This window comes from Chenopodium album, chromosome 19 (assembly GCF_948465745.1).
Source record: "Chenopodium album chromosome 19, dcCheAlbu1.1, whole genome shotgun sequence".
Lineage (NCBI taxonomy): Eukaryota > Viridiplantae > Streptophyta > Magnoliopsida > Caryophyllales > Amaranthaceae > Chenopodium > Chenopodium album.
In genome coordinates, this window is record NC_137852.1 from 7,525,273 (window position 1) to 7,551,185 (window position 25,913).

Here is a 25,913-nt window from a genome sequence, read left to right on the forward strand (position 1 = left end):
CTCTCAAGCATTAGCTATATACTTGACTTAAACTCAACTCGAATTAGTGAATTTAACCAGCCAGCTCAACTTCAATAAGGTCTAATAAATGGAGCTTTTGAAATCGAACAACCCCAAAACTCATAAATTATATTCACTTGATTCGAAATTAATAATCACATTAATATTGTAATTCAAATATGTGGCAATTAAATCCAAACAAAAGAGTATATTAGAAGTTGTAACAAAATGGTGGATACTGGATAATAATTATAATGGAGGGGCCAATGTACTTGCACTCCTGCTTATAGCATAAAATCAAGTTTTAAGAGTCGTGAAAAGGTAGAAAAAAATAAAATCAATAAGTGTGGAATCAATCTTTGGGGAAAAAATGAGAGAAGATGATTACAAAATTAAAGAATGAAACACATTAATTTTAGATATTTGGCAGAGAAAAAATAAAACAGATAATTTGAGGCGAAGGAAGTATTTGTATATTTTCACTTTTTTCTTCTTTTTCTTTTTTTTTTTTTTTTTGGACGAAAATTGGTATATTTTAACTTGGTTTCTAAGACTAATAATTTTCTTTTCCCTATTTAGAATTTGAAGCATACTTGTACTAGTACTACACAAAAAATGAAAAGTTTGCGCCCATCAAAGAAACGAATAGTTTTCTGGAGTTGTAAAAATCGACTCAGGACGTGAGGGAGTTACGGAGTATAAGTTTTGAATATAGCAGCAGTCCAAACTCTAACAGAGGTACCATAAGATTTAGTACTAGTACATAAGATTTTATCCTTATACTGTAATAGGCATACTTCATGAAATTTATATCCTCTTCCCGGACAAAACCTTACCATTTTCATTACGACTTTATTAGAATTATAATGAACGTTACTGAATTTCAAAACACCAACACAATTAGATTTTTACATTAAATGAATTTACTGTCATCTGATAACCCATAAATTTGTTTGACAGTCTTGCTTTAAATCATCAAAAGACAATGACAGTAATTATCTTTAAACATTGCAGCTACAACTTTATGAAGAACTCTAAATATACTGACAATATTGAGCTTAAAAAGCCAGAAGTAAAATTGCTTTCAATGTCACATTCACAAGTAATGCAGACTCAGCTAGAAATAAATAATACAAAGCACAGCTGTTCATATCAGATGGAAGTAGATACAAGAAGTAACTTTGTGAATAATTTATCTCCTAACGACAGTAATCATACAATTTACCTCGCCAGAGTATCATGTATCCCCAAGCAGGTCGCTTGGAAGCCGATTTTGCAAGCGGCTTCTTAGAAAATTAGAGAGTTTTGCTGTTGCAGCTCGTCCACTCTTGAGACAGTTAAAATAGTCATCAACTGCAAGAGAAAGGTATACATTAAATCTCATCAAAACTGGCGATGATGCAGAAATGAGGGTACCGATAAAAACTCTACATATAAATTTATGTTAATCAAATATGCAACAAAACACATGAATATAACCAAGAATTTTTCTGTGGAGCCATACAAGTATACAGCCCAGCACCCACGCATATTAAGAGCCTAGATTTAACCGTAAATTCTTCCATGTTTCAGCAGAGCATAGCGAAGTAAATATGACCAACAAGTTAGCATTACACTGATGCAAGGCTCAAAAAGAATAGAATAAAGAATATGAGCCTCTGGCTGGACTTGATCCCATGACCTAAAGATTAGGAGGAAATAAGCAAATAACCACTAGACCAAGTAAGATTGGTTGAAAAAAATAAGTTATTACATCATAAACCAGTTGCAATAATCTGGCAATCCATCTCACCATATGAGAGTATACTAATGGAAGTTACAAAAGATGAGACTATTATTTCCATTTCAAAATAATACTCAGACTACAAGTGACTTTTGGATTAAGTCTGCCCGTTCATTAGTGGAAAATGGTACAGAGTTCTAAACTGTTGTAAAGTTAATTTTAATTTTATCCACTAAGGCTAATTGCTCCAAAATGCGTGGAGTAAATACTTTGCTCTTGTTGAGCAATTGGACATCAGAAATAGTTCTGAATGACAAACTATCCATCCTGGTTCATACATGACAAAGCCTGAGTGAAGATGTTGATTGAAATTTAATGAACCCATCAACCACCCTTTCATTAAACCCAGAACAAAGGCATAGTCTTTACTACAAAATTAAGTGCATTAATGAAAAATTAACATCTATCATAAGAGCCACCAAACAACAGTGGGTGGGTAGCAGGCAATTACACACCAGTTCACCTACACGCCAGGGGGTGAGAGCATCCAACAATATCTTCAAAGCTATACATTGCTTATAGTAGCAATGTAACTGCATAGAGAATAGGACAACTAAGATGGCACAGCCCTATTAAGTCCCTTTTAAGTGTCATTGCAGCTCATATAATAAAGGCTCAACACCTCATTTTTAAATGGGAAGAACTACATACTTCATAATGCTTACTACAATATTAAGCAGCTTATATTACATGTGCATGCGTGCGTGCATACAATTGGTTGTGACAGAGAAGAGGGCAGTGTACAATTAACAATGACAAGTACCTGACATTGCTCCATGGGTAACAGATGTGATGATTCCGTGCTCCATAGGTTCATCATTTGTAGGGCCTGAATCTTGTACAACTGACAACACTGAATTTGGGAACACCAAATACACAAATGCCTTCATTTTCTGCCAGCACACAAATATACTTAGATGATGTCTCCATTCACAATTTTGCAACACCTAACCCCTTGCATTTCCCCTCAACACCAGAAACAAAAATTATAATAATAAAAACAAATAAGAATTTGCTTCTCTAAGTTAGGGTAGGGGGTAGGCCCTGGTTGACTGATCACGGGAGTGGCTATGGTCTAACTTGAAAAATAAAACCTCAAAAGCCATAATTTTTTGCCCTATTGCATCCACATGAACTTTTCACATATTGGAAAGTTTTTAAAGATTTTAAATTTGAGCCTTTAGCTTTTAGAATATCCTTTATGAGAGGATGGTTATTTTTCTCAAAATTTTAAGAAACATTGACCAATCACCAGTTACTAAGATAGTAAGATACTATAGAGAATCTTAGAAAATTAAAAAAAGACCATCACTAACCTGCTCTTCTAGTTTTGTAGGATCCAATACAACACATCCTGTTTCAGCCAAACAACAGCATATTGCAACTGCAGCACAAAATAACTGTTACAAATTACAAACAACAATATATGTACATAATCACATGTCTTAGGCTCTCAAAAGTACCTCAATGCATGAAAAATCTTATTGTTACTCCCAGATGTATAAATCTAGACAAGACTCAAAAAATTTGAAACATTCATGTCATTTTACTAATTGAGGGAGGAGTAAAAAAAATACCAGCAAGATGCTTCAGAGGGATTCCAGCATCAACAAGTGCAGCACAAGCAGCATTAATTGCACAAGGAAGAAGCTAGAGGCAGCTTCAGTCAAGGAAATTTTTAAAAATACAAGATCTTGTGATTGGATTTTGATTTATGGACTAGTACAGCAAAGCAAACTAGAGATTAAACCAAGTATGTACACAACGACACAGGCCACAGAGTTAGTAGTCAAATATTTGCTCATTATCAGCACCACATCAGCTAGAAGCCAAGCAGTTAGGAAATTGGAAGTAAAATAAACACAGAGAGAAAAGAATAATCACAGCCTCTCTCACAGGTAAAGATAGAAGAAGACAAAGTTGATAAAAAACTAGTGAGAATATCGATGTGTACAGCGAGACATTATGTAAGTAGATTAACAAAAGGATACAGCACCGTCATCATTAACAACCTGCAAATAAACACATACAAAAAACATTACAACGGCCTTTTTCCAACATGGGTGAGGGGAGTGGGGATGTGAAAAGGGTTGCATTGATATACTAGGTGCAGTTTGGTGGCGAAGAGCAGTTCAGTTTGAAAAATAAGTAAAGAATATTTGCAAGCACCATCACATACAATAAGATAATTTCTGAACTCTAAATTCTTTTCTTTTCTAGAACTGTAGCGAGTTAGTGGAAATTGGAGATAGTTTCACTGTGTTTTCAGTTTAATAAATGAACTCGCATTAAATTAGCAAACATGAGAAGGGGTAATCAAAACATCAGATAATAAATGTAATTAACAAAATTAGTTGGTTTCTGTCACACGTTAAAGGCGTTTACTCGTAGACAAATTTCATCATTGAGAATGCCCAACCTCACATTAATAATTACACGACAAATTTAGAAATGATACAAGCTTGAGAAAGTAAGAGAAACGGTCATAATCTCCATATACTATTCAAAATATCCTAATTTTTATCCATCAGCAGCACAACAAATGTCCTCCTTTGTATAATGATATGTCCAATTGTATTGCCCTACCAGGTTTTAAAAAAAAATGCATATAGTGTATTCACCCAACATCTTTCAACATTCTTCTTATCCTAGCATTCTATAAGCTAAACCCTATGCATCAATTGCACTTACTATTTGTGTTAAAGTTTGATAGAAAAATCTTTACAGGACGGAGCATATACACAAGTATTTCGTTTAGAAAGTTCTTAAACTAGCAATCAATTCCAATTCCAAATCTCCCCCTAATTCTCTTTAGAGAAAATCCTCAAGTAGGCTATGTTTTAAAAGATGAAATAACAAGATATCCCCTGTAAGAGTCTACTATGGCATTTTGACATATACAACTTGCACCGAAGGATATAACTTCCCTTGAAAAGTTAACTAGCTAAAAGTATTTTTAAAAAAAACAATCACAGGAATGGATAATGTTGCTATTATGTATTTTCCCAGAAAAAGAAAATTATATTCACAAACAAGAAATGGTGAACACCTTTCCAGGGGTTTGGAAGCCTAAAAAAAACAATTAATTTAAGTGAAGACTAAGGTAGATGTGATTAAACTAACAGTGGGAACTATAATGCTTTTCATCTCTTTTCATATTCAAAAAGGTGAAGAGCATAAAAGGCACTAAAGCCACTTACTTCTTTCCCACTAGGGCTGGCAATCGGATCAGGTCGGGTCGGGTTCGTGTTCGGGTCAGGTAATTTCGGGTCAGATACCCCCTGACCTGAACCTGATCCATTTAACATTTCGGGTTGAAAATCTCAACCTGAACCTGATTTTTTCGGGTTCGGGTCAACCTGAAAATGACCTTATTTGACCTGATTTTTTGTTAGGATTTAAGTAAGGTTATTTTAACCTGAAATTAACCTGAATATGACCTGAAATTAACCTGAATATGACCTGAAATTAACCTGAAACTGACCTAAACAACTAAACAACAAAGTTTCAAACCACAAAGGCACAAACATTCAATGCTTCAAACAATCAAATCTAACAAAAAGTCCAAATAAAACCAAAAGTAGTCTAAGTAAGGCACCTAATTATCAATTACAAACCAGAAATTACAATCCAAACAAGTTCAAATATCTAAGTTCTCAAATAACATTAGAGGATTCAAAAGGGCTTTCAAGTTTTTCAAAGTCGGGTGATGTAGGTTGCGTATCATTCTTGTTCTCGATCTCAAGCTTCATAATTGATCCACAAAGCATTTCCAATTGAGGATCCATAGAGTCTACAAAACACACACACAAAAAAACAAAACAAGTTACCATCAATAATACATGCCAACATAAGAAATAAAATCAGATTACATTATATATAAGTTACCTTGCCCAAAGGCCCAATCCCTTAAGCAAATTATAGCCTCCACTGTATCTGGCTTCAATGAACTTCTATAACAATCAAGTACCCGACTCCCGGTACTAAAGGCTGATTCAGAAGCCACAGTTGATACGGGGACAGCAAGAACATCTTTAGCCAATTGAGCTAAAACAGGGTAACGAACTGAACAAGTTCTCCAATAAGCTAAAATATCAATGTTGCTGGATCGAGGCATAAGTGGCTCCTCATAATACATTTCCATCTCTGATTTCATAGCCACAGATGATTGCTCAACAGAAAAATCATCAAAATCCTATAAAAACCAAATCATAAATATCAGATTATATTATTATATAATCAGATTAATATCAGATTATATAATCAGATTATAATCAGATTATATAATCAGATTATAATCTGATTATATAATCTGATTTATATAATCAGATTATAATCTGATTTATATAATCAGATTATAATCTGATTATATAATCTGATTATAATCTGATTTATATAATCTGATTATAATCTGATTTATATAATCTGATTATAATCTGATTATATAATCTGATTTATATAATCAGATTATAATCAGATTATACAATCAGATTATAATCTGAATATATAAAATCAGGTTATAATCAGATTATACAAATCAGGTTATAATAAGATTATATAAATCAGATTATATAAATCAGATTTCATAATGCAACAAAACATTAAATCAGATTTCATAATACAACAAAACATAAAATCAGATTTCATAATATGATAATACAACAAAACAGATAAGGGAAGAAGTGTTTACCTTCATAAAATCATCACAAGGTTCCTTCAAAACCTCAGAATCAGTAGATTTGACATTTACATTGCTTGATGAAGAATGAGATGCGGCATACGAATCGTATAGTTCCTTTATAGAATTGCTAACTTTAGAGAACTCAAGCTCATATTCAACACCATCCCCATAGATCCTCTTGTAACCCCATTGGACACATTGAATCTTATATCGTGGATCCAACACCACAGCAACAGCCATAAATGTACTAAAATCAGCCCAATACTTTCCAAATTTGTCAAGCATCTTGTTAGCCATTTTTTGCATAAAAAGATCCGAACTTATCTTTTCATTTTTTAATAACAATCTAACCTTTAAAACATTAGAAAAGTAAAGATTGGAAGTAGGATATTTGGTTCCGGAAAAGGCTAGTGTGACATCATGAAAAACTTTCAAAAACTTGCATATTTTCTCTACTCTACCCCATTCTTCCGTGGAAGGACAATGAGCATAGTTGGCATCAACTTTTTGAAAGTGAATTAACGCTTTTTTGAAATACAAAGCACTATCAAGCATCATGTAAGTAGAGTTCCATCTAGTGGGAACATCTTGTTGTAAAGATCGAGTTGATTGAAGTTCAACATGTGCTACACAACTTATAAATCTTTGTTTTCTAGATTGAGAACTCTTACAATATTTAACACTCTCCCTAATCTTACACACAGCCCCATCAATCTCTTTTAAACCATCTTGAACAACTAGATTAAGAATGTGAGCACAACACCTTACATGAAAAAATTCCCCACCACAAATCAAATCAAGTTCCCCTTTAAGATTTTCAGCAAAAACATCATTTGAAGAAGCATTATCTAATGTAATTGAAAAAATGTTTTTTTGAATACCCCATTCCTTTAACAACCCATACACATGATCACATAAATGAATACCGGTATGAGGGGGAGCAATGTAAGAGAAGTTCAGAATCTTTTTTTGCAAACACCAATATTTATCAACATAATGAGCAGTTAATGAAATGTATCCATCAGTGGTTATGGAAGTCCAACAATCAGAGGTCAATGAAATTCTACCAGAAGAAGAGGCCAACACATTTTTCAATTGCTCCTTTTCTTTTTTTTGCATCTTAAGCACATCAGATTTTATGGTGTTTCTTGTGACAGGTTTGAAATTAGGATTCAGATAAGAAAATAACCTCCTAACACCCTTATACTCCACAAATTGAAAAGGCAGATCATGCTCAACAATAGCAAGACACAACAATTCACGAAAATAGGAAGCATCAAATTCAGGCAATCTATTCCCTAAACCAGAAGATGTTTTCTCTAAAATCATTTGACGAACATCCCTAAATGAGCTTTGTTTACAATTTTTAAGATGACGATGAAGATTTCCTGTTCCATTCGTACTATTACCATTAAAACTTACACCACACTTTTTACATTTGCAAATCAAATTACCATTTGCATCAGGCTCATCCATAAACTCAAAGTGCACCCAAACATCAGAAGAAAGGCGACGTTGGCGTTTCTTACCAGTAAGAAGCACACGAGGTTTTTTAGGGGAAGCTTTCTGGCTTTTGCTCTTCCTCTTATCATCCATTGTTGAATTAATTTCTTCCTCCTCTCCGGAAGAAAGTTCTTGAACATTGTTGGACATAATTACTTCCTGCCAAATTACATTAACTAGAATTACTTCCTTTATCATCCAAAAAATTCATATAATCCATAACAAAATCAATAAATCAATTTGTATAATTAGCATAATGCTTATATCATTTTGTATAATTACATAAAATCAATAGATAGCATGAAAATAACAAAGTTAATTCGAATAATCAATAAATAACTTCGTATAATTACATAAACTAGCATAAATACGCATAAATCCATAAATCAATTCATATAATTACATAAACAAGCATAAATTCGCATAAATTTGCATAAATCAGTTCGTGTAATTATATAAACTCGCATGCATTCGCATAAATCCATAAATCAATTCATATAATTACATAAACAAGCATAAATTTGCATAAATTCGTATAAATCAGTCGTGTAAATGTGTAATTACATAATCTAGCATAAATTCGCATAAATCAATTCATATAATTACATAAACTAGCATGAATTCGCATAAATCCGTAAATTAATTCGTATAATTACATAACCCAGCATAAATTCGCATAAATTAATTTGTATATACTTGTAAAATAACAAAATCAATTCGTATAAACTCACAAATTAAGAACAATAAGCAAGAAACGTACCTTATAAGAGTGAGAAGATAAGAATTGTAGTCGAATTCAACAATGGTGAAGTGATTTTAGGGTTTTTGAAATTTTGAGTGTGCCGTTTTTGAGGAGAGAGAAAATTAAAGAGAGAGAACAGAGAAATGGGAAAGGACGGCTGATCTAAAATGACTAAATGAGGTAGAAAATGAAAAATTAGGGTTTTCATTTTATATGTAGAAGCCTCTTAAGAAATTGGGCTGGGCTAATTTACAATGTTAAAGGCCTTAAAGCTGTTTAAGAATTTTTTTTTTTTTTTTTAACTTAAAATTGTTCGGGTTCTCAGGTCGGGTTCGGGTTGACCCGACCTGATTTTGACCTGAATTTTATTTCGGGTTAAGTGGGTCGTTTTCGGGTTGAGATTTTCAACCTTAACCTAACCCATTTAATTTCGGGTTCGGGTTCGTGTCAACCCATTTAAGTTTTCGGGTCGAAAATCTCAACCCTAACCCGCTTTTTTCGGGTCGGGTTCGGGTCGGGTTTTCGGGTCGGGTCAGTTTTTGCCAGCCCTATTTCCCACCCCTCGCACGCACACACACACACACACACACACACACACACAAAGAGAGAGAAGAAATAGCATTTAGAATCAGTACCAAAATCTTATAAATTGCTTTATGCTAGGAACTTGAAGGGGAGATGTACATCATATTTATGTAACTGCTGGTTTTGTTGGTATCATAATGCTTGCAAGATCCTTGGAGACTATGATAATGAAGACATTCACTCGGCCAAAAAACGTTTATGTCAGAAAGTATATTAAAAAACCCCACATTTCGTCTTTGATTAAATCCGCCCCTGATGCCCCTCTGCAACATGTTGCAAAGTAAAATTATGAAAAATCCAACATAGTTCAAAAGGATTTTTTTTTAAAAAAAAACAGATTTCTGGGTTCTGCAGAGAAACTGGCATCAGTTACCTTGAATTTCAACATTACTTACCTGATATTCAGAGATCAAGTGTATAACATCATATGCCTTCTGTAGATCCATAATATAAAAGATCTTCACAGATAGTTTTACAAATTTGAAGGCCAAGAAATTTTAAATAGGTAGAAGAATATAAAACATATTATTTTCTCAAGCAACTAAAGAAGGCTCCCCCCAATTTATCATAAAAACAAACTATATTTTTATGTATATAAATTCCAACTCCCTCAAGATCTAAAGAATCAAATGGACCTTGTAGAACATTTCATCAATGTAACCACAAGGTCCACAACAGAAGATGCGCAAGATAATCTTCTTATGTAAACTTGGGAACATCGATTAAATTGAGTGATAACTATGAAAATAATAATTTAAATAAAATAAAATAACATAGTCTATTTAACATAAGCGCAAGAAAGTATGGGTGGCAGGCATTGCAAACAAACTAAGTGAAAATCGCCTGCGTCGGTTTGGTCATATAGGACAGAGACCCGATGATGCACCGGTATGAAGAGTGGAAGAGTGAAACCATGGAGGGGTTAAACGAGGGAGAGGGAGATAGAAAATGAATTGGTTGGAAGGAGTTAGGAAGGATATGAAGTACATGGATTTGCATGAGGATGAGGCATTGGATCGTAAGGGATGGAGGAGGACGATTTTTATCGATGACTACACGGAATAATCACTTTTGGTTCATGTAGCCGCCCCACTTATGGGGTTAAGCCTTTGATTGATTGATTGTGTTAACGGAAGTGAATAAGAATGTCACTATGGAAAAAAGAACCTTTTCGTTTTTTTTAATTAATAGAATAGAAGTACTCAAGGTTATCAATAGAACATAATATATAAAGTAAGCAAGTATCTAATATATTATAAAATTTGTTTTCAAAATAAAACCTTACCAAAACAAAAATTTTATACATTGTAAATTTGTAATAACAATTAGAAAAGTAGAACAAGGTTGCAAAAAGTCAATAACAGTGCATCAAATAACTACAGAGCATATATTAGACAAAGCAGATATCCATTAATTGTAATAGTAACCAATTTTAGGTGGAGCAAGAATATAAACTGGATAAGATTTTAACATCCGGCAAAAACATTATCCTGAACAATGCAGAAGAAAAAGTAGAAAATAAAGCCTTACCTGAACAATTATTGAGGTGGTTGTATTTGGGTTGACAGTCAGTATACAGATACTTTGTAATGTTCTCTTCAGAATCATCTCATACTCCCTCTCCAATTTACCTAGTTGATAGAAAGTTATTAGATGATTGAATCCTGATACTAGGTCTAGGGGAGAACAAGATTCAAACCAATTAAATATGCATGTCCAGGAATGTCACCAAAAACTATCAAAGGAACAATCAATTAAAACCAGATTATTTTCACACTCGGCAAATTAATTATCCTCATTCACATAAAGTTGTCTAAAACCAATCATATATAAGCTGATCATTTCCCTAAAAACCACATTCCAGGATAGGCATTGCAACATATTCGAATTTCTAACTTTTCTAAAAATTCATCAGCGGTATTTGGCAAATGGAAGCAATCATTAACAAGTACAGACAGTAAATAAAAATGATAAACATTGACATATGTAAATACATGAATTTCATGAATGCATACCCCACACTAGTAGTAGCTAATCAGATTCACGAGGGTTAACATGTAAGAAAGAGCATGGATGTTAAACAATATTAAGCTACCTTACCAATTTGTCCTGTTTTGGGCTTCCAAATAACTTCAATTGAAGCCTTCTCTGGATTTTCATTCTTCTTAGTCCCAGCCTTTGGTCCATAAACTGCAGCTAATATTTTGGTATCCCCTAAAGAACACAAATATACGAAATTACTCATCTGAAAAATATCATTTCCAACATAGAAGGCATTATCCAGACCCCAAAACAATAACAATTCCAGACTCAACAATTTTGTCGCTTTACAAGGTGAAACACATGTGTAGCTCTTCCAAATTCTAATGAGCATTTGAGCTTGAATATTGATCCTTCACACACAACATGAAATCACAAAGAAAAACAAGTGCTCTCGGCCCACAATCACCGATCTTCCTATTGAATACAAAATTTATGCAGCAAGTTCAAGCATTACAGCATGTACTAAGCACTCACTCACATTGAAAACAAGAAGAAACAACAATTTTTAATTGACAAATTCAAACAATGCATGAAGAAATTATCTTCTTTGAGAGAATAGCACTTCAAAACAAAACCCAACAAAATGATTAGCTATCAAAATCCATTCAAAACAACTACATTGCAACATAGACAGAAATAATCATCAAATACCCTCTACATCATCGTCACACTACTAGTTCAAATTACACCATCAACGTGACTGTTAATCCCGGATCGAGGGAGTATCAAAACCCCTCTCATCATTAACCCTCAATATCAACCATAAATGAATCAAATACATAAAACAATACTCAAATTTGAGGAAAAAAATACCCAGAAAGATTTTGGAGAAATTACCTTGGGACCAACTAGCAGAACCATGAGCACGATTAAGGACACTTCTAGAACAAGCCAAAGGTCTCAACATAGTTGGCGTACGCCCATCTTCCCTATCAACCTCCATTTTTTTCCTCTCTCCTTAATTTCTTCGTCTTCTACTTCTGACACTGCTTTCGCTTGCTTATCAATTGCACCAAATTGGTAGCAATTTAAGGGTTCGAGAACTTGATGATGCAATTTGAAATAGCAAGATTTAACGATTTGAAGAGCTAATTGCAGAAATTTATGGAGGAGAAGAGCTTTTGGGGATTTTAGGGTTTTAGCTAGGGTTTATAGTGTGTTTCCAGCAAATTGGGAATTGGGACATTTTTAAGAGCGACGGAAATAGAGGTTTAAGTGTTTAACGGGCAAATCCGCCGATTTCAATTACCCGCTTTTTGATGGATCCTCTGAATTCGGGTCTATCCATTTCAAAATGTCAAATTGTCAAGTGAGTAATGTGAACTTATTCCATTGCCTATATACATTAATGTATCAAGTTTAAAGTTATCTTTATAAAGGCTAAAAGTTACCCCCAAATTGGCTAGAAGTTAGTGTTAAGGTATATTTATAATATTGTAAGGGTCTGTTCTCATTGACTGAAATGAGATGAATATTTTATAAGAAAAGGAAATTAGGAGCTGAAAACTAAACTGAATTTCAACATAAGAGAACAGGCCTTAAATCTAATGTACAATATTGTCAAAAGTAAACCTAATATTGGAACATTTAACTTCTTAATAAAAAATAAAGTTTAATGTTCATCTAAATTACATTTTTAACTAATGCATATGTCTTTTTCGTGACAAATTTTAAAAAATTAAGCAATAAATACTAGGCATTATATTCATGTTTCATTTTTAAAATTATGGCACACATTGTGTGCATATCTAATATAGTGGATTTCATCTCACAATTTATTGATTAGGACGAATTTTCATTAATTTATTGTTATACAGGTTAAGGTTACCCTAAAAATATTTAAAGTTACCCTTATATATACAAAACTTGCCAATTTTCTTACATAAATTTTATTCTTAAAAATACTTAGGAGGCATTTGGTTCGGATAATGGAAAAGGAGTGGAAAGGAAACAACTAAGAGGGTGGAAAGAAATCATACATTTAACTATTACCTTTTCATTTGCTTGGTTTAACCATGAAAATGATATTTGTTACCCTAAGTTTTTTAGAGATAACAAATGAAGGGTAACCATTACCTTTAGGTAATGGTAATTATTACTATGCTTTCTAACCAAACACACGGTAACTGTATTGGTTTAATTGAATCCATTTCCAATCCAATTAAAAAATACATAACCAAACGCCCCCTTAGAATGTACTTCGTATTAGATTAATCATACTTTCTCCATTTTTTTTTACTTGCAACATAGCCCTGTGGCACGTGTTTTGAGGTCGGGTTTATGTAATGTAAATGGATAAATTATTCATTATAATTTTTACAAATGATACTTAACCCTATTCTAATCTTCGTGTAAAAAGCATATTGATAAAATCGCTCGCTTACCCTCACTAATCATCTCCTAAAACTGCGTGCCTAAAAGGTGTGTTGCAATTAAAAGAAAACGGAGGAAGTATTAGTTTTCATGTCATGTATATATCCAAACATTAAAATACAATCAAGTTCTTTATAAATTAATTCATTAAAGTTGCTATTTTTATTGTATAAAATTGTTAAAGTTACCGTCATATTAACCGTCTTACCCTTAAATTAACGTAAGCTTGCCCTTACACAAGCCTTATTCCGACTCCCCACTCCCACACACAGGCGACTCTGCGCGGGAGTAAGTATTCCTCCTAGATCTATGTTTACCTTTTTTCCGTTTTAGATCATTCACGTTTGCGCTCTCCCTCTATCTCTCTCCTCCATTGAACCATATTCTGAGATCTCCATTGAAGCGGCTTCTGAGCTTTCTCTCCTCCATTAAACCACCTTCTCAGGTAATATGTTTTTCCTAAAATCATCGAATATCAATTTCACAATCTATGTCGTTAATTTAATTGCCAGTATAGTCAATTTACTGATTTAGGGTTCTTTTAAGGTGAATCATTGAATTATTGATTATAAAAACTCAAGTTTCGAAAGATTATAATGAGCGATCTCGTTGCTAGAATTTTGCAATTTAATGTATTTTTTTCGAGTAATAGCTGGATTCATACTTGTATATTTGAATTATTGGATTCAATTGAGGTTGTAATTCTTATAGTATTACTGCATTAGTAAGCCAATTGCTGTACAGAAATTATGAATTTTTGTTTGAGGTGAAATGCTTTACACTGTGCTACATTGTCGGTGGAAACTAAGGAATCTGAAAATTTCATAAATTGAGTGTTTGCATCAGTTTTTGTCCCTTGATTTGTTACGGAAATGGAGCCAATTGACAACTCCACATGGTTTTATGAAATCGAGAGCGTGAATTTTGTATTGGATCACGCTTTATCAATTGGCTGGTTTTCAGGACACTGGCTGTGTAATAAGCTTTAAGTTTGTGGGGGATAGATAGAGGGATTCTATATCACTAACTGTTGTTGTCGGTACATTTAAACCTCATGCTGGTACACTATTGTTATTGTCCTAGAGGCAAGAACGATTATTGGCAAAGACTTTCTCGGCTAGATATGATCTTAGAAATTAAGATCGCTAGGGGTTGCAATGAAGGGGTTTTTCCAAATGTTATTGTGTTCTATTGACTGTGAAGACTGAATGATGCCGATCATTATACATCCTTTATTCAGTTTTTTGACCTTGTTGCAATGTATTAGCTTGACATTGTTTCAATGGTAAACTTAAAGCATTCTAAATTGAGTAAATTTGACCCTGTTGCTTTTGCAGTTTGGAATCAATTTGAAGGAGATAGCTGAGAATATGGATTCGGCAGCTCTATATACCCAACTTAAGGGAGCACAGCCATTCTTCTTAATGGCGGGGCCTAATGTGATAGAATCTGAAGAGCATATAATGAAGATGGCTAAGCACATAAAAGCCATTTCAACCAAACTGGGGGTGCCTCTGATCTTCAAGTCCAGCTTTGACAAAGCGAACAGGACATCTTCTAAATCATTTAGGGGTCCTGGTATGGCTGAAGGGCTTAAAATTCTTGAGAAAGTAAAAGTAGCATATGACCTTCCTATAGTAACTGATGTGCATGAAAGTGAACAGTGTGAAGCTGTAGGTAAAGTTGCTGATATTATCCAGATCCCAGCTTTCTTATGCCGTCAGACAGATCTACTTGTTGCAGCTGGCAAAACAGGGAAAATCATCAATATTAAAAAGGGTCAATTTTGTGCTTCTACTGTTATGGCAAACTCTGCTGAAAAAGTCCGAGGTACTGGCAATCAAAATGTGATGGTTTGTGAGAGAGGGACTATGTTTGGGTACAATGACTTGATTGTGGATCCTCGAAACTTGGAATGGATGAGAGAAGCTAATTGTCCTGTTGTAGCTGATATCACTCATTCTCTACAACAACCTGCTGGTAAGAAGTTGGATGGTGGAGGTGTTGCTAGTGGAGGGTTTCGGGAGTTGATTCCATGTATTGCCAGGACAGCAGTTGCAGTCGGAGTTGATGGAATCTTCATGGAGGTCCATGATGATCCATTAAGTGCACCATGTGACGGACCCACGCAATGGCCTCTTCGGCATTTAGAGGAGTTGCTGGAAGAGCTGATCGCTATTGCTAAAGTAAGCAAGGGGAAGCAACAATTTGCGATTGATCTCACACCATTCCGTGATTAGGAAATTCTTCCATCATTGGTTTGTTACCTCAGCTCATTCTTTCATTTCCTAAGTGGATTTGAGATTATCAAATGCTGCTTGTTTACAAACTTTGCAGTATCAACTAGGTTAGTCATTTATTGAGAGCCTTACTCTCTTTAAAAGTTTAAAGAGTCTGAAACTGATTTATCGTTACCTGCTAATAACCTTGTATTGTTATAATGTATTATCAATGTGTGCCATTTATGAAGTTTTTAATTGTTTCTTAAATTAGTTAGTCTCTTCCCTTTCCCCGTTCTTCTTTCTAAAATTGTTGCCAATTTTTGGCTGCTAAAGTAAGTAGACCCCAAAACAGATCATCTACGGTGCCTTCTCAGGTTTGTTTTAGAAATTGAAGATGATTCATAATTTACAATTTCCAATTTCTGATGGCTTTTGTTGAGATGGTCGTCAGTTAATTTCTAGTTCTAGTTTTATATTTAAATCAATCGTAGTGAGCTAGAGTTTTATACGATTTTGTTTTTCTGGATGATTCCCTTGGTTTTAAAGGTGTAATTGTCTTTGAACTTCACAATTTGACTATGTCACTGTGTTCGTGGATGGGATCTTGTTCCCCTTTAGCATGTATGGGTTACATGGAATAAGGATTAAGGAAGGTGATTGGAGATATTGTGTGTATGCTTAATTAATGTCACTGAGATGGAGAGTGCGAAAAGGAAAATAAGGTAACTCTCATTTGAGTTTTTGAGAGTTGGGGAGGGAATCCATACTGTAAATGTTACGTAATCCCCAATTTAGGTTCTGTTAATTTGACAAAGATGTGCACTCCTGATCTTGGAAATAGATTTTATAAATTGCAGGGAAGGAGTGGTGAGTCTGGTGTAACCATATAAGCTTGAGATTTTAGGATGCAAGGATTCAGAAGAGATCGGACCTTGTGTTTAAGGCTCCATCCCCAAATGGTCAATCACAGATCTTACGATTTGAAAATGTCTCAGAGACTCAGATAGGTCTTCTGAGTTATGGATTGTCAGATCCGATTTTGGAAATTGCATCTTAAATGAAGGATTTAGGTATGTTAATACCAGTACTTTTTTTTCAAGTAATCTTGAGGGAAAGTCGAGGCAGGTTTTGACCTCCACCAGTAGCATATTTCCCCCGTAAGAGGGGATTGATGCCACTCATTCTCTTGTCAAAGGATAGAGAGTCACGAAGTGAAGTGACTCTTCAGTCAAGTTTCAAGAATCCCGGATGGTTTTACTTATCCAGAACACTGAAAATTATGTCTGCGGACCTGGAGGCCGGTTTGCAATTAGTGCTCCAGCAATCCATTATGGAATGAACATTTACCTTGCACCCTTCCACACTTTTTTTTTTTCTTCTTTTTTTTTTTTTTTTTTTTTTTAATTTTTTTTTATTTTTAATAAAAAAAATGGTTAACAGATATATGCACCAAAAATGCGATCATTATCCATCAGTGACTAAAAGTTTTATCTTCTTCTGTTCTAAGGTTCCTTGTCGTTTTTGGCTGATATACGCCTGTCGTTTTAAACCAGTTTCCTTATTTGTAGGAAACTTAGTCATGTTCATGGCTGCAAAGGTATTGAATTTGTGGACTCTATTTGTATGATGTATTCTGAGACCTCCTGATTCATCTTAATGCATTTATTATGAGATAATGTTCATGATTCATGTTTGATCGAGTTGCGTTGTGGGTCGTCTAATATAATAGCAGAGAACATGACTGATGAAACCATTTCTGAGCAGCGCAGGGATGGATTAGTAGTCAGCTGGATCATTGGCAAGCCATGTTGCGAAGTCCTTTTTCTTTACTTGGTAACAGGGTGTGGCCGGGTCTACAAGTATAAATGAAATAATAACTGGAAAATTTTATCAAATTTACTTTTTTGTTTACATCATTATTTTATCATGTGTATCATGTTTATCGAAGATGACAGCGTGACACAATTCATGTAATCAACAATTAATAGGTAATGGATTTGAACGTATTATAATCAACAATTAATAGGTAATGGATTTGAACGTATTATAACACATTAATACCTAAATTTGAATTTAGATGTCACATAACTAGCTCAAATTACATTGATAAAGTAGATAAATTCAAGGTCAATAGTGTATTGAATTTCTAACAATGCCTTAAAATTTGCAATTGACATTGCCAAAAAATCAAGATTTTAAAAAACTAACTGTTGAAGAATTGAGGATTCCGACATAGAAGCTTCCTCTTAACCCTAGAAGGAGATCCCATAGGGCTTGCTTCATTCTCCATACCATCTTCTTGGGTGCTAGAATTATCGGTGATTTTCTTCACTTCTTGTAACAATTTAACTCTCCACACCTTAAACGTTTGATCTAAGCTAGCACTAAACACTAAGAAACTCATTATAGCCTTATCCTTAGGCAAGTAAGCAGCCAAGCATCTCAAGGGCCCTCTATGGCCTTCTAAAACAGCAAGACACTCGTGAATAACTCGTCCTTTTTCTCTTCTCCACATCCTAATTTTCGAGTCTTCAGATCCACTAATCACCAAATCCTCGAGAGTCACTAGGCATAATACCCCGAATTGGTGTCCTTCTAGGAAACCACCGTGATTATACTGAAACGAATTCTCTTCCGCCCAAAAATTTATACATCCATCAGAAGATCCTGAATACAAGATACTTTTATGTGATGGTGACACAATTAAGGCCAGTGCATAAACCGGGCAGGTATTAAAATCTTTTATGTGATGGTGACACAATTAAGGCCAGTGCATAAACCGGGCAGGTATTAAAATTAAGGACCTTGATGAGGGTATGCGACGTCTCCCCATAAGCCCTTAACCACATTTTGACCGTTCCATCCGAAGAGCAAGTGAAAAGATACCCATTTTGTTGGTTGATTACCATATCATTGATGTTTCCTCTATGAGCTATAATAGATTCAACACATTTTTTCTCATTTAACTTCCAAACTTTTATAGTTCTATCAAATGAGCCAGTGTATAATAACCCTTCAACATGGTTAAAGGCCATGCAAGAGATAGTGTCCTTATGTTGTAAGGCAATTGCATGCTTACGAAAGGGGTAGTTCTTGAAATGGCCGGTTATATTAATAGGTAGGGTTGTGACTTTTCTAGGCTCGAAATCACCTCTAGAATTTTTCATATTCCACATCCTCACTTTGTGATCTTTATGTGAAGTGAAGAGCAAGTCACCATGAGCCACCATGGCTCGTACATCACCAGAGGTGGTTTTTATGTAGCCTTTTGCATGGCAGTCGAGTGACTGCCATGCATGGATGCGGGTGGTGCTCGACCCAGTTAATACTAGGTTTCCGGATACAACAATAGAGTTGATGGCGCCATCATCATGGCAGAGGGAGGATATGCAACAATAGAGAAGAAAAGGATAAGAGGCCGAGGCCGGGTTCAATAAAGGTTGAATGGATAAGTGAGGAAGGTTGGATGGTTGATCTTCTGTAATTTTTTCATCAAAGAAGGTAGAAATTAGGGCTTTTTTCTTGGTAGTGAGTTGGTGATCCTCCATTGTAAGGTATCAAAATTGTTTGAGTGAGTGGAATTTGGATTAGGGTTATTTGAGGGCGATGGATGGAGGAGGATTTATGCATGCAAAACCATGCATTTAATCATCGTCAAAACAGTTGGTTAATCATTATTTCATAATAATTATGTGAGTTGTTCGAACTTTATTTCTAATAGTCAATGAGTCATTAACATAGGGAAAATAAAGTATACATTGAGTGATGCATATATATACACACCATGTATTCCGTATATAAATAATTTATACTCCGTATCTAAAATTTAAGGTTATTAATTTCATGATGAATTTATTTCTAAAATTTAAGGCTATTAATTTCATGATGAAAAAAGTTATTAATTTCATGATAAAAAAAGTCAAAATTTGTCGGGTCATTGTACTTAGGTTGTTATAAATCTACTATGATAATGTTTGACTTTCTGCACAATATCAAAAAACGGAGGAAGTAGTAATATATTGCATTTCATCTACTTAATTTTCACTTAATTATCAAGTTTTATTTGAACACGAATGATAATCATAATCAATACTTATTTAAACTTCTTTTAGCTATACATGCATTAAACCTGACTAGCCTTTATTTTAATTTCCTCGACTGTAAATATTAGTCTCAACACTATTCATAAGAGTAGAGTCATACTTTTGAAAAGGTAGAAAAACTTATTTTGTATTTATCTGGTCTAATATATTTTTTATAAACTTAATTATTTTCACTTTTTCCCGAAATAAGTGGAAATATGATGAACAATATATGAGGGAGAAATACAAGTTTATCTTCATGATAAACAAGTTTTGTTTATTACAAGGATACAAATGTAATTTTTGTGGTGAAAATGGACAAAACTGCTACATTGCTTAAAACCACTATTTTATTCTGTGATAAACAACGAAGATTAATTGGAAAGAACGTCAATGGAAATCGATTAGGCTAAGGAAAAATGGATGAAGATTGAGTACAAGAAATAAGGCATAACAAAAAGAAAAAGACAAATAGACCCTTATAAATACTTCTTTTCTTTCTTTTATTCAATATCTCTCATTTTTCACTATACAATTACTTCTATTTTTCATTGGGATTAACGAGGTTAAGGGTAAAGATATTCAAGTCTTCAAGAAACAATGGAAAAGAATTCAATTTTACCCGTACAAACCTATACTCCTTTATCTCCTTTTAAAAAGAATACTCTAAAGTCAAATAGTTAGTTCATCAATACTTAATAATGATGAGATCAATAATCAATTGTCATGGCCATGTGCCCATGTAATTAAGTGCACAATCAATGAGTCTTTACTAAAACTAATTAATATTCCGTAATAGACATAAACACATACACTATGTACACAAGAATTTTAATTTTCTTCAAAAAAAAAAAAAAAATGTACACAAGATATTTTTATTTAAGAAATTAAAAGTATCTCAACATACAATATATACTTATTACTACTACGTAAAACAAACTACGCATTATAATTTTTTGAAACAATTTAGATGTTTGGTCTAGCTTCCTCACGATCACGAATGAGTAAAAGGATGTTTTAATTGTCAAAAATTTAAGGACATGCATTTTGGTTGGTTTTTTTTAATAAACACTCACAAATTTGTTAAACCTCATAAGCCCTAGAATTAAATGACTCTTAATACTAATTTGTTGAAAATTAGAAAACAGTTTTATTTTAATTTCCTACGTGTTTATCCTTGTGATTCGCTTTCTTAAATAATACTATTTGTAAGAAATTAATAAGTCCTGAAAAACAAACTTATGAAAGTTTTCTTGGGTAGGTAAATTATTAAATGACCTACTTATATCATACGAACGGAGTACTTGTATATCACATCTCATGTCTCACCTTTCATGAGTCAACCAATCAAGTTTTAGTAAGCATTATTGATTTTTAGCTGGGTCCTTTGATGGGGGACAGCTGAATCTCGATCTTCATCCGATCCCGAATTTGGATAGCATGGAATTAGAGTTAACGGAGTAATTGGTAGAACTAAATTCCATTATTATACGTAGATCTACATACAATCAGGTATAAAATGACAGTTTATTACTCTATTATATATACTTTTATTATGTTCGTTACAATGTACTTTTATCATACTGTAATTGTATTTCTTTTAATTAAAATGTTACGAAGTATGTGTTTTAGCAAAAGGGGTTTTAAACTCATGATTTTACATTTTAACTTATGGTTATTGACGTGTTTTACATACATTTGTACGTGAGTTTGTGACAATGAAGCTCAAATTAGCTTCTTCTTAACCCATGAAAGAGACAACATGCAACACAGGTAGGGCTTGCCTCAGCTCCCACCATTCAATTCCGAACTGAATTTGCTTAATCTTCTTCCCCTGGCCTCATCACTGCCTCCATCGCTACGTGTACGACAACGATTGTGCCACGGTGCAGGATCACAAGGCCAAAGAGCTATTAAACTCATGAAAAAGATCGCTTGCTCCCAGAACCTACTTACATTCTAATTATAAGATCTTATATTTCCTTTGTTATATTCAGAATAATTTAAACATTTCCCACTTTCATTTCTTCCAAAGTAGTCTGAAGGCTTCACAAGAGCAAATGATGTAAACAAATTTTGATGTCAAGAACTCAAGATTAGGATATTCGTATTACTATTCTTTAAGGTTTTATATCAGGATTAGGATGTAAAACTAATTTTACCAAGTTTGTTTATACTTTTATTTGTTGAACAATTCCATTTTTGGTATGGACGGTCCCATCTCTTTTAGTATGATATTCTCTTTGTATTTTATTAATTATTTGCTTCACTTTTCTTTCGTGGTCGTATTTTATTACTTGCTTTATTTCACTTTATGGAAACTCTTAATAATTTTATTTTCTCCTCACTAGTGGACTCCTCGTATCATATTTTAATACTTTTCCCACTTATACTTAGGTTTGTTTTTTTAGATTTTTTTTTCTCCAACTAACCCTGCTGTCATCATATTTTGTATTTTTGTTACAATTACAATTACGAGTACTAATTACTCCCTCCGTTTTTAAATACTTGCTCCAATTCTCTTGGATAGGCATGCCATCTTTGATCACTAATATCTTTAATTATCAATAAGTATAAATTCTAACAATTGAAAATTAATAATCTATTTATTGAGATGATTCCAACAAGTACCCATAAGACTATATTTTTACTTATGTATAAATCACAAATATTAGTCAAAGTAGGACAAATGAATCGTACGTGCAAAAAATAAAAATGGAGCAAGTATTTAAAAACAAAAGGAGTACTATTTTTCGTAAAACACTGCGTATGGAGATTTGAAATAAGTAATCCAATGCGGAGTGACCATAATTTAATTATAACTTTTTTTTCCTTACAAGATATATCATAGCTTTCATCCTAACGGTTGGCAATGATAAGATTGATAACCAACATTGATAAGTGTTTTTATTGAAACCTTTTTTAGGGCCTATTCTGATTGACTGAATTGAACAGAACAGAACTGAACTGAACTTATTGGAGTTGTATTGAACTGAATATTTTATGAGAGAAGAATTTTAAGAACTGAACTGAACTTATTGGAACTGAAGTGAACTGAACTGAAAATAATCCGAAGAGAACATGCCCTTAATCTTAATACTCCTATTATTAACTTCTTAGAAGTAACCTTTAAGATTATATATTTATTTATCTTTGTAAAACGGTAAAAACTATAGACATCCGAAGAAGCACGTAAATATTAGAAAGCCATTACAATGTTTCTGATAATGATAGTGTATACATCATCTGCATTTATTTATAAGAGTTAAGAGTATACCCTACATATATATCTCGGAACTACCGATTACTTACAAACGAATCTTTGTTCGTCGTCTCGTAGTTTTCTTTTACGGATTCAAATTTATACACGTAATTATATTTCACTGGAATACTGGATTTTTGGTCTCATTGTAAATTTAGTTTCCTTTTAATAGGTGGGGTTAAAAATTAAATTTGTTTGAGCAAGAGTAATAAAAGTATATATACATATGTATCATGTATCGATATTTATCTAGCAAGGCTTGGTGTAGTTAGTGAGAAATTCACATTTTAATCTTGAAAAATTTTAGGATTTCTTTTGATGAAATTTTAAATCTAAGTAATAACTAGTGCATCACTACAGTTACAAACTAGTTTTTATACAAACATTGCATAGGATGCATGATTGCATGCTCGTTATTCTTAAATTTAAGTGCCTAATATAGGATTTGCTTGAATGTATATGCATCTCGAATGGGAAAGAGAACGTATATATATTTCTCATGGGATCCCCATTTAGGTTCTTGCTTGCTAATAATTCTTTGTCTAGTCTCACTGCAGACCTGCAGTCGATATTCTCTAACTAGGAGCTAGCTTGATATTAGAGTATATAAACCAATCTTGCGCTTCAACTATAAGATTAAGTTTTTGGTTGAGTTGGTCCTCTAGCATGGTATTGGAGCCAACGTGACACAAAAGCCGCAGGTTCAAAATCTCTTTCACCCCCCCAATATTTCGTGCATGAGGGGCATGATAGAGTAAGTATATAAACCAATCTTGGACATCAACTATCAACCTAAGCTTTTGGTTAATTTTGATGTCCATTCATACACATAACTTAGCCAATTCAATTTATGTGTTTTTACGCTTTTTTTTCCGACCCAACTTAAGTACTTATACATACATATTAACATACATGTAACAAGACTAATAACTACACCGTGGTTATAAGGTTAGAATAATAAATTTGGTTAATGATCAAGGTGTTTATCAACGGAACAGCCAAAATATTTTTAATGATAAACAAGTAGAAACTAGACAAAAATAGTTTCAAATTTCATACGAGTATTTGACCAAGTACAAAGTCTTACAAGTTATATAATGTTAGACTAGAGAAAAGGAATAGGGGTGATAGAGAAAAAAAAAAGTGACTTTAATTTTTTATGCAAGGGGAAATTAAAGATTAGTAATTATACAATAATAATTAAAAAGTTTCCTATAGACATAGAGGATAGAGCTAGGGATGTAGAGGTGACTAGCTGCGGCAAAAGTTACTTCTTATTTCCAACATCTCCATAATGAATCATAAAGAAGATCAGCTCTTCAAAAAAAAAAAAATTATAAAGAAATCACGTACGTAAATGTTACAAAGTATTTAGTTTAATCCGTAAAAGTTTTTAGAAGGTGATAGCTAAGACAAACAAATCTTGTTTAGGCTCTGTTCTCTTCACCTTAAAAAAATAATACAACGTATTAAGTATTTAATTCAGTAAAATTAAGTTCAGTTTAGTAAAAATTAACTAATATAATTTTGTTTCAGTAAAGATAATTTTAGTTCAGCAAAAATAAGATAATTTTGTTTCAGTAAAAATAATTTTAGTTCAGCAAAAATAAGGTGAAGAAAACGGGGTCTTAGGGCCTGTTCTCATTGACTGAACTCAGCTGAACTGAACTGAACTCAGCTGAACTGAACTAACCTGAACTGAACTCAGCTGAACTGAACTGAACTGAAATGAAATGAATATTTTATAAGAGAAGGAAATTAGGAGCTGAACTAAACTGAACTGAACTAAACTGAATTGAGCTGAACTGAACTGAACTGAACTCAGCTGAACTGAACTGAACTGAATTTCAACGTAAGAGAACAGACCCTTACATCGTCTTTTATAAATTATGATTGGATTCAAAAATTTAATACTTATAAAAGTAGACAAAATAAATCAATAAATTTTTTTAGAAGGTGAAATTTAAGACAATCAAATCTTATTTACATAATCTTTTATAACTTATGACTGGATTCAAAAATCATACTTCCCTAATACTTATAAAAAAGGACAAAATATACGGATAAAATCTTGTCATGACTCCACTTGATCTTGCCTTCCGTGTTAGGATATCTAGAAGCTTGTTGGAAGATATTGGTTCAAAGTTCAAACACAAGTGAAAATGTGAAAGTGACTTGATGTTGAAAATTTGGGAAGATTATTTATTATACAACAAACGTACACACTCTAAAATTAAATTTTGGACGATTTTTTTTTTTTTTACTTTTGGTGAAAAGTTGAAAAATAAATAGGAGAAGACATTTTATTTTATTTTTTTTAATTTTTGACAAGAAGCTATAAAAGTTTAAGAACATATAGACTAAATGCAAATTAATTAATGTCATTATTTTTTGACAAGCCAAGACAATGAACACAATTAAATACCCTGCAACTTAAAATAAATACAGTAAAAATCTAGACACAGGGAAAAAAAAAAAGAAGTAAAAAGTGGGAAAATGCAGTAAATTAATTACTCCGTATTTGACAGATTTGTTGCTAATCGGGTGAACAAAATCTGAAGATTATTTTTCAGCAATTAAGCAAAGTTTATTTTCTACCAAGTACTTACTATCACTATATGTATTAACTCCGGTTTC

The 25,913-nt window shown here is 33.2% G+C and overlaps 3 protein-coding genes and 1 non-coding gene across 4 annotated transcripts; 1 reads left to right on the top strand and 3 right to left on the bottom strand.

Annotated features, from left to right (window-relative positions):
• Positions 1 to 1,052: 1,052 nt before the first annotated feature.
• LOC145594518 (exosome complex exonuclease RRP46 homolog) lies at positions 1,053 to 12,483 on the bottom strand. Its single transcript, XM_081650827.1, has 8 exons — positions 12,175 to 12,483; positions 11,395 to 11,508; positions 10,825 to 10,925; positions 3,775 to 3,795; positions 3,361 to 3,433; positions 3,100 to 3,167; positions 2,547 to 2,676; positions 1,053 to 1,353 (listed from the first exon to the last, which is right to left on the bottom strand). The coding sequence occupies exons 1-8, from the start codon at positions 12,278 to 12,280 to the stop codon at positions 1,238 to 1,240; spliced, it is 729 nt and encodes a 242-aa protein (XP_081506953.1). The 5' UTR covers positions 12,281 to 12,483; the 3' UTR covers positions 1,053 to 1,237.
• On the bottom strand, positions 9,656 to 9,716 carry LOC145596364 (small nucleolar RNA snoR101). The gene has a single exon (XR_014103207.1). It is a non-coding gene; the product is annotated as a small nucleolar RNA snoR101 (small nucleolar RNA).
• A 1,588-nt stretch (positions 12,484 to 14,071) lies between the features above and the next one.
• Positions 14,072 to 16,214, top strand: LOC145594638 (2-dehydro-3-deoxyphosphooctonate aldolase 1). Its single transcript, XM_081650965.1, has 2 exons — positions 14,072 to 14,155; positions 15,048 to 16,214. The coding sequence occupies exon 2, from the start codon at positions 15,081 to 15,083 to the stop codon at positions 15,948 to 15,950; it is 870 nt and encodes a 289-aa protein (XP_081507091.1). The 5' UTR covers positions 14,072 to 14,155; positions 15,048 to 15,080; the 3' UTR covers positions 15,951 to 16,214.
• Positions 16,215 to 18,021: 1,807 nt separating this feature from the next.
• LOC145596009 (protein JINGUBANG-like) lies at positions 18,022 to 19,311 on the bottom strand. The gene is made up of 2 exons (XM_081652440.1): positions 18,690 to 19,311; positions 18,022 to 18,613 (listed from the first exon to the last, which is right to left on the bottom strand). Exons 1-2 carry the CDS (start codon positions 19,160 to 19,162, stop codon positions 18,136 to 18,138), a joined length of 951 nt encoding a protein of 316 aa, XP_081508566.1. The 5' UTR covers positions 19,163 to 19,311; the 3' UTR covers positions 18,022 to 18,135.
• Between the last annotated feature and the right edge of the window lie 6,602 nt (positions 19,312 to 25,913).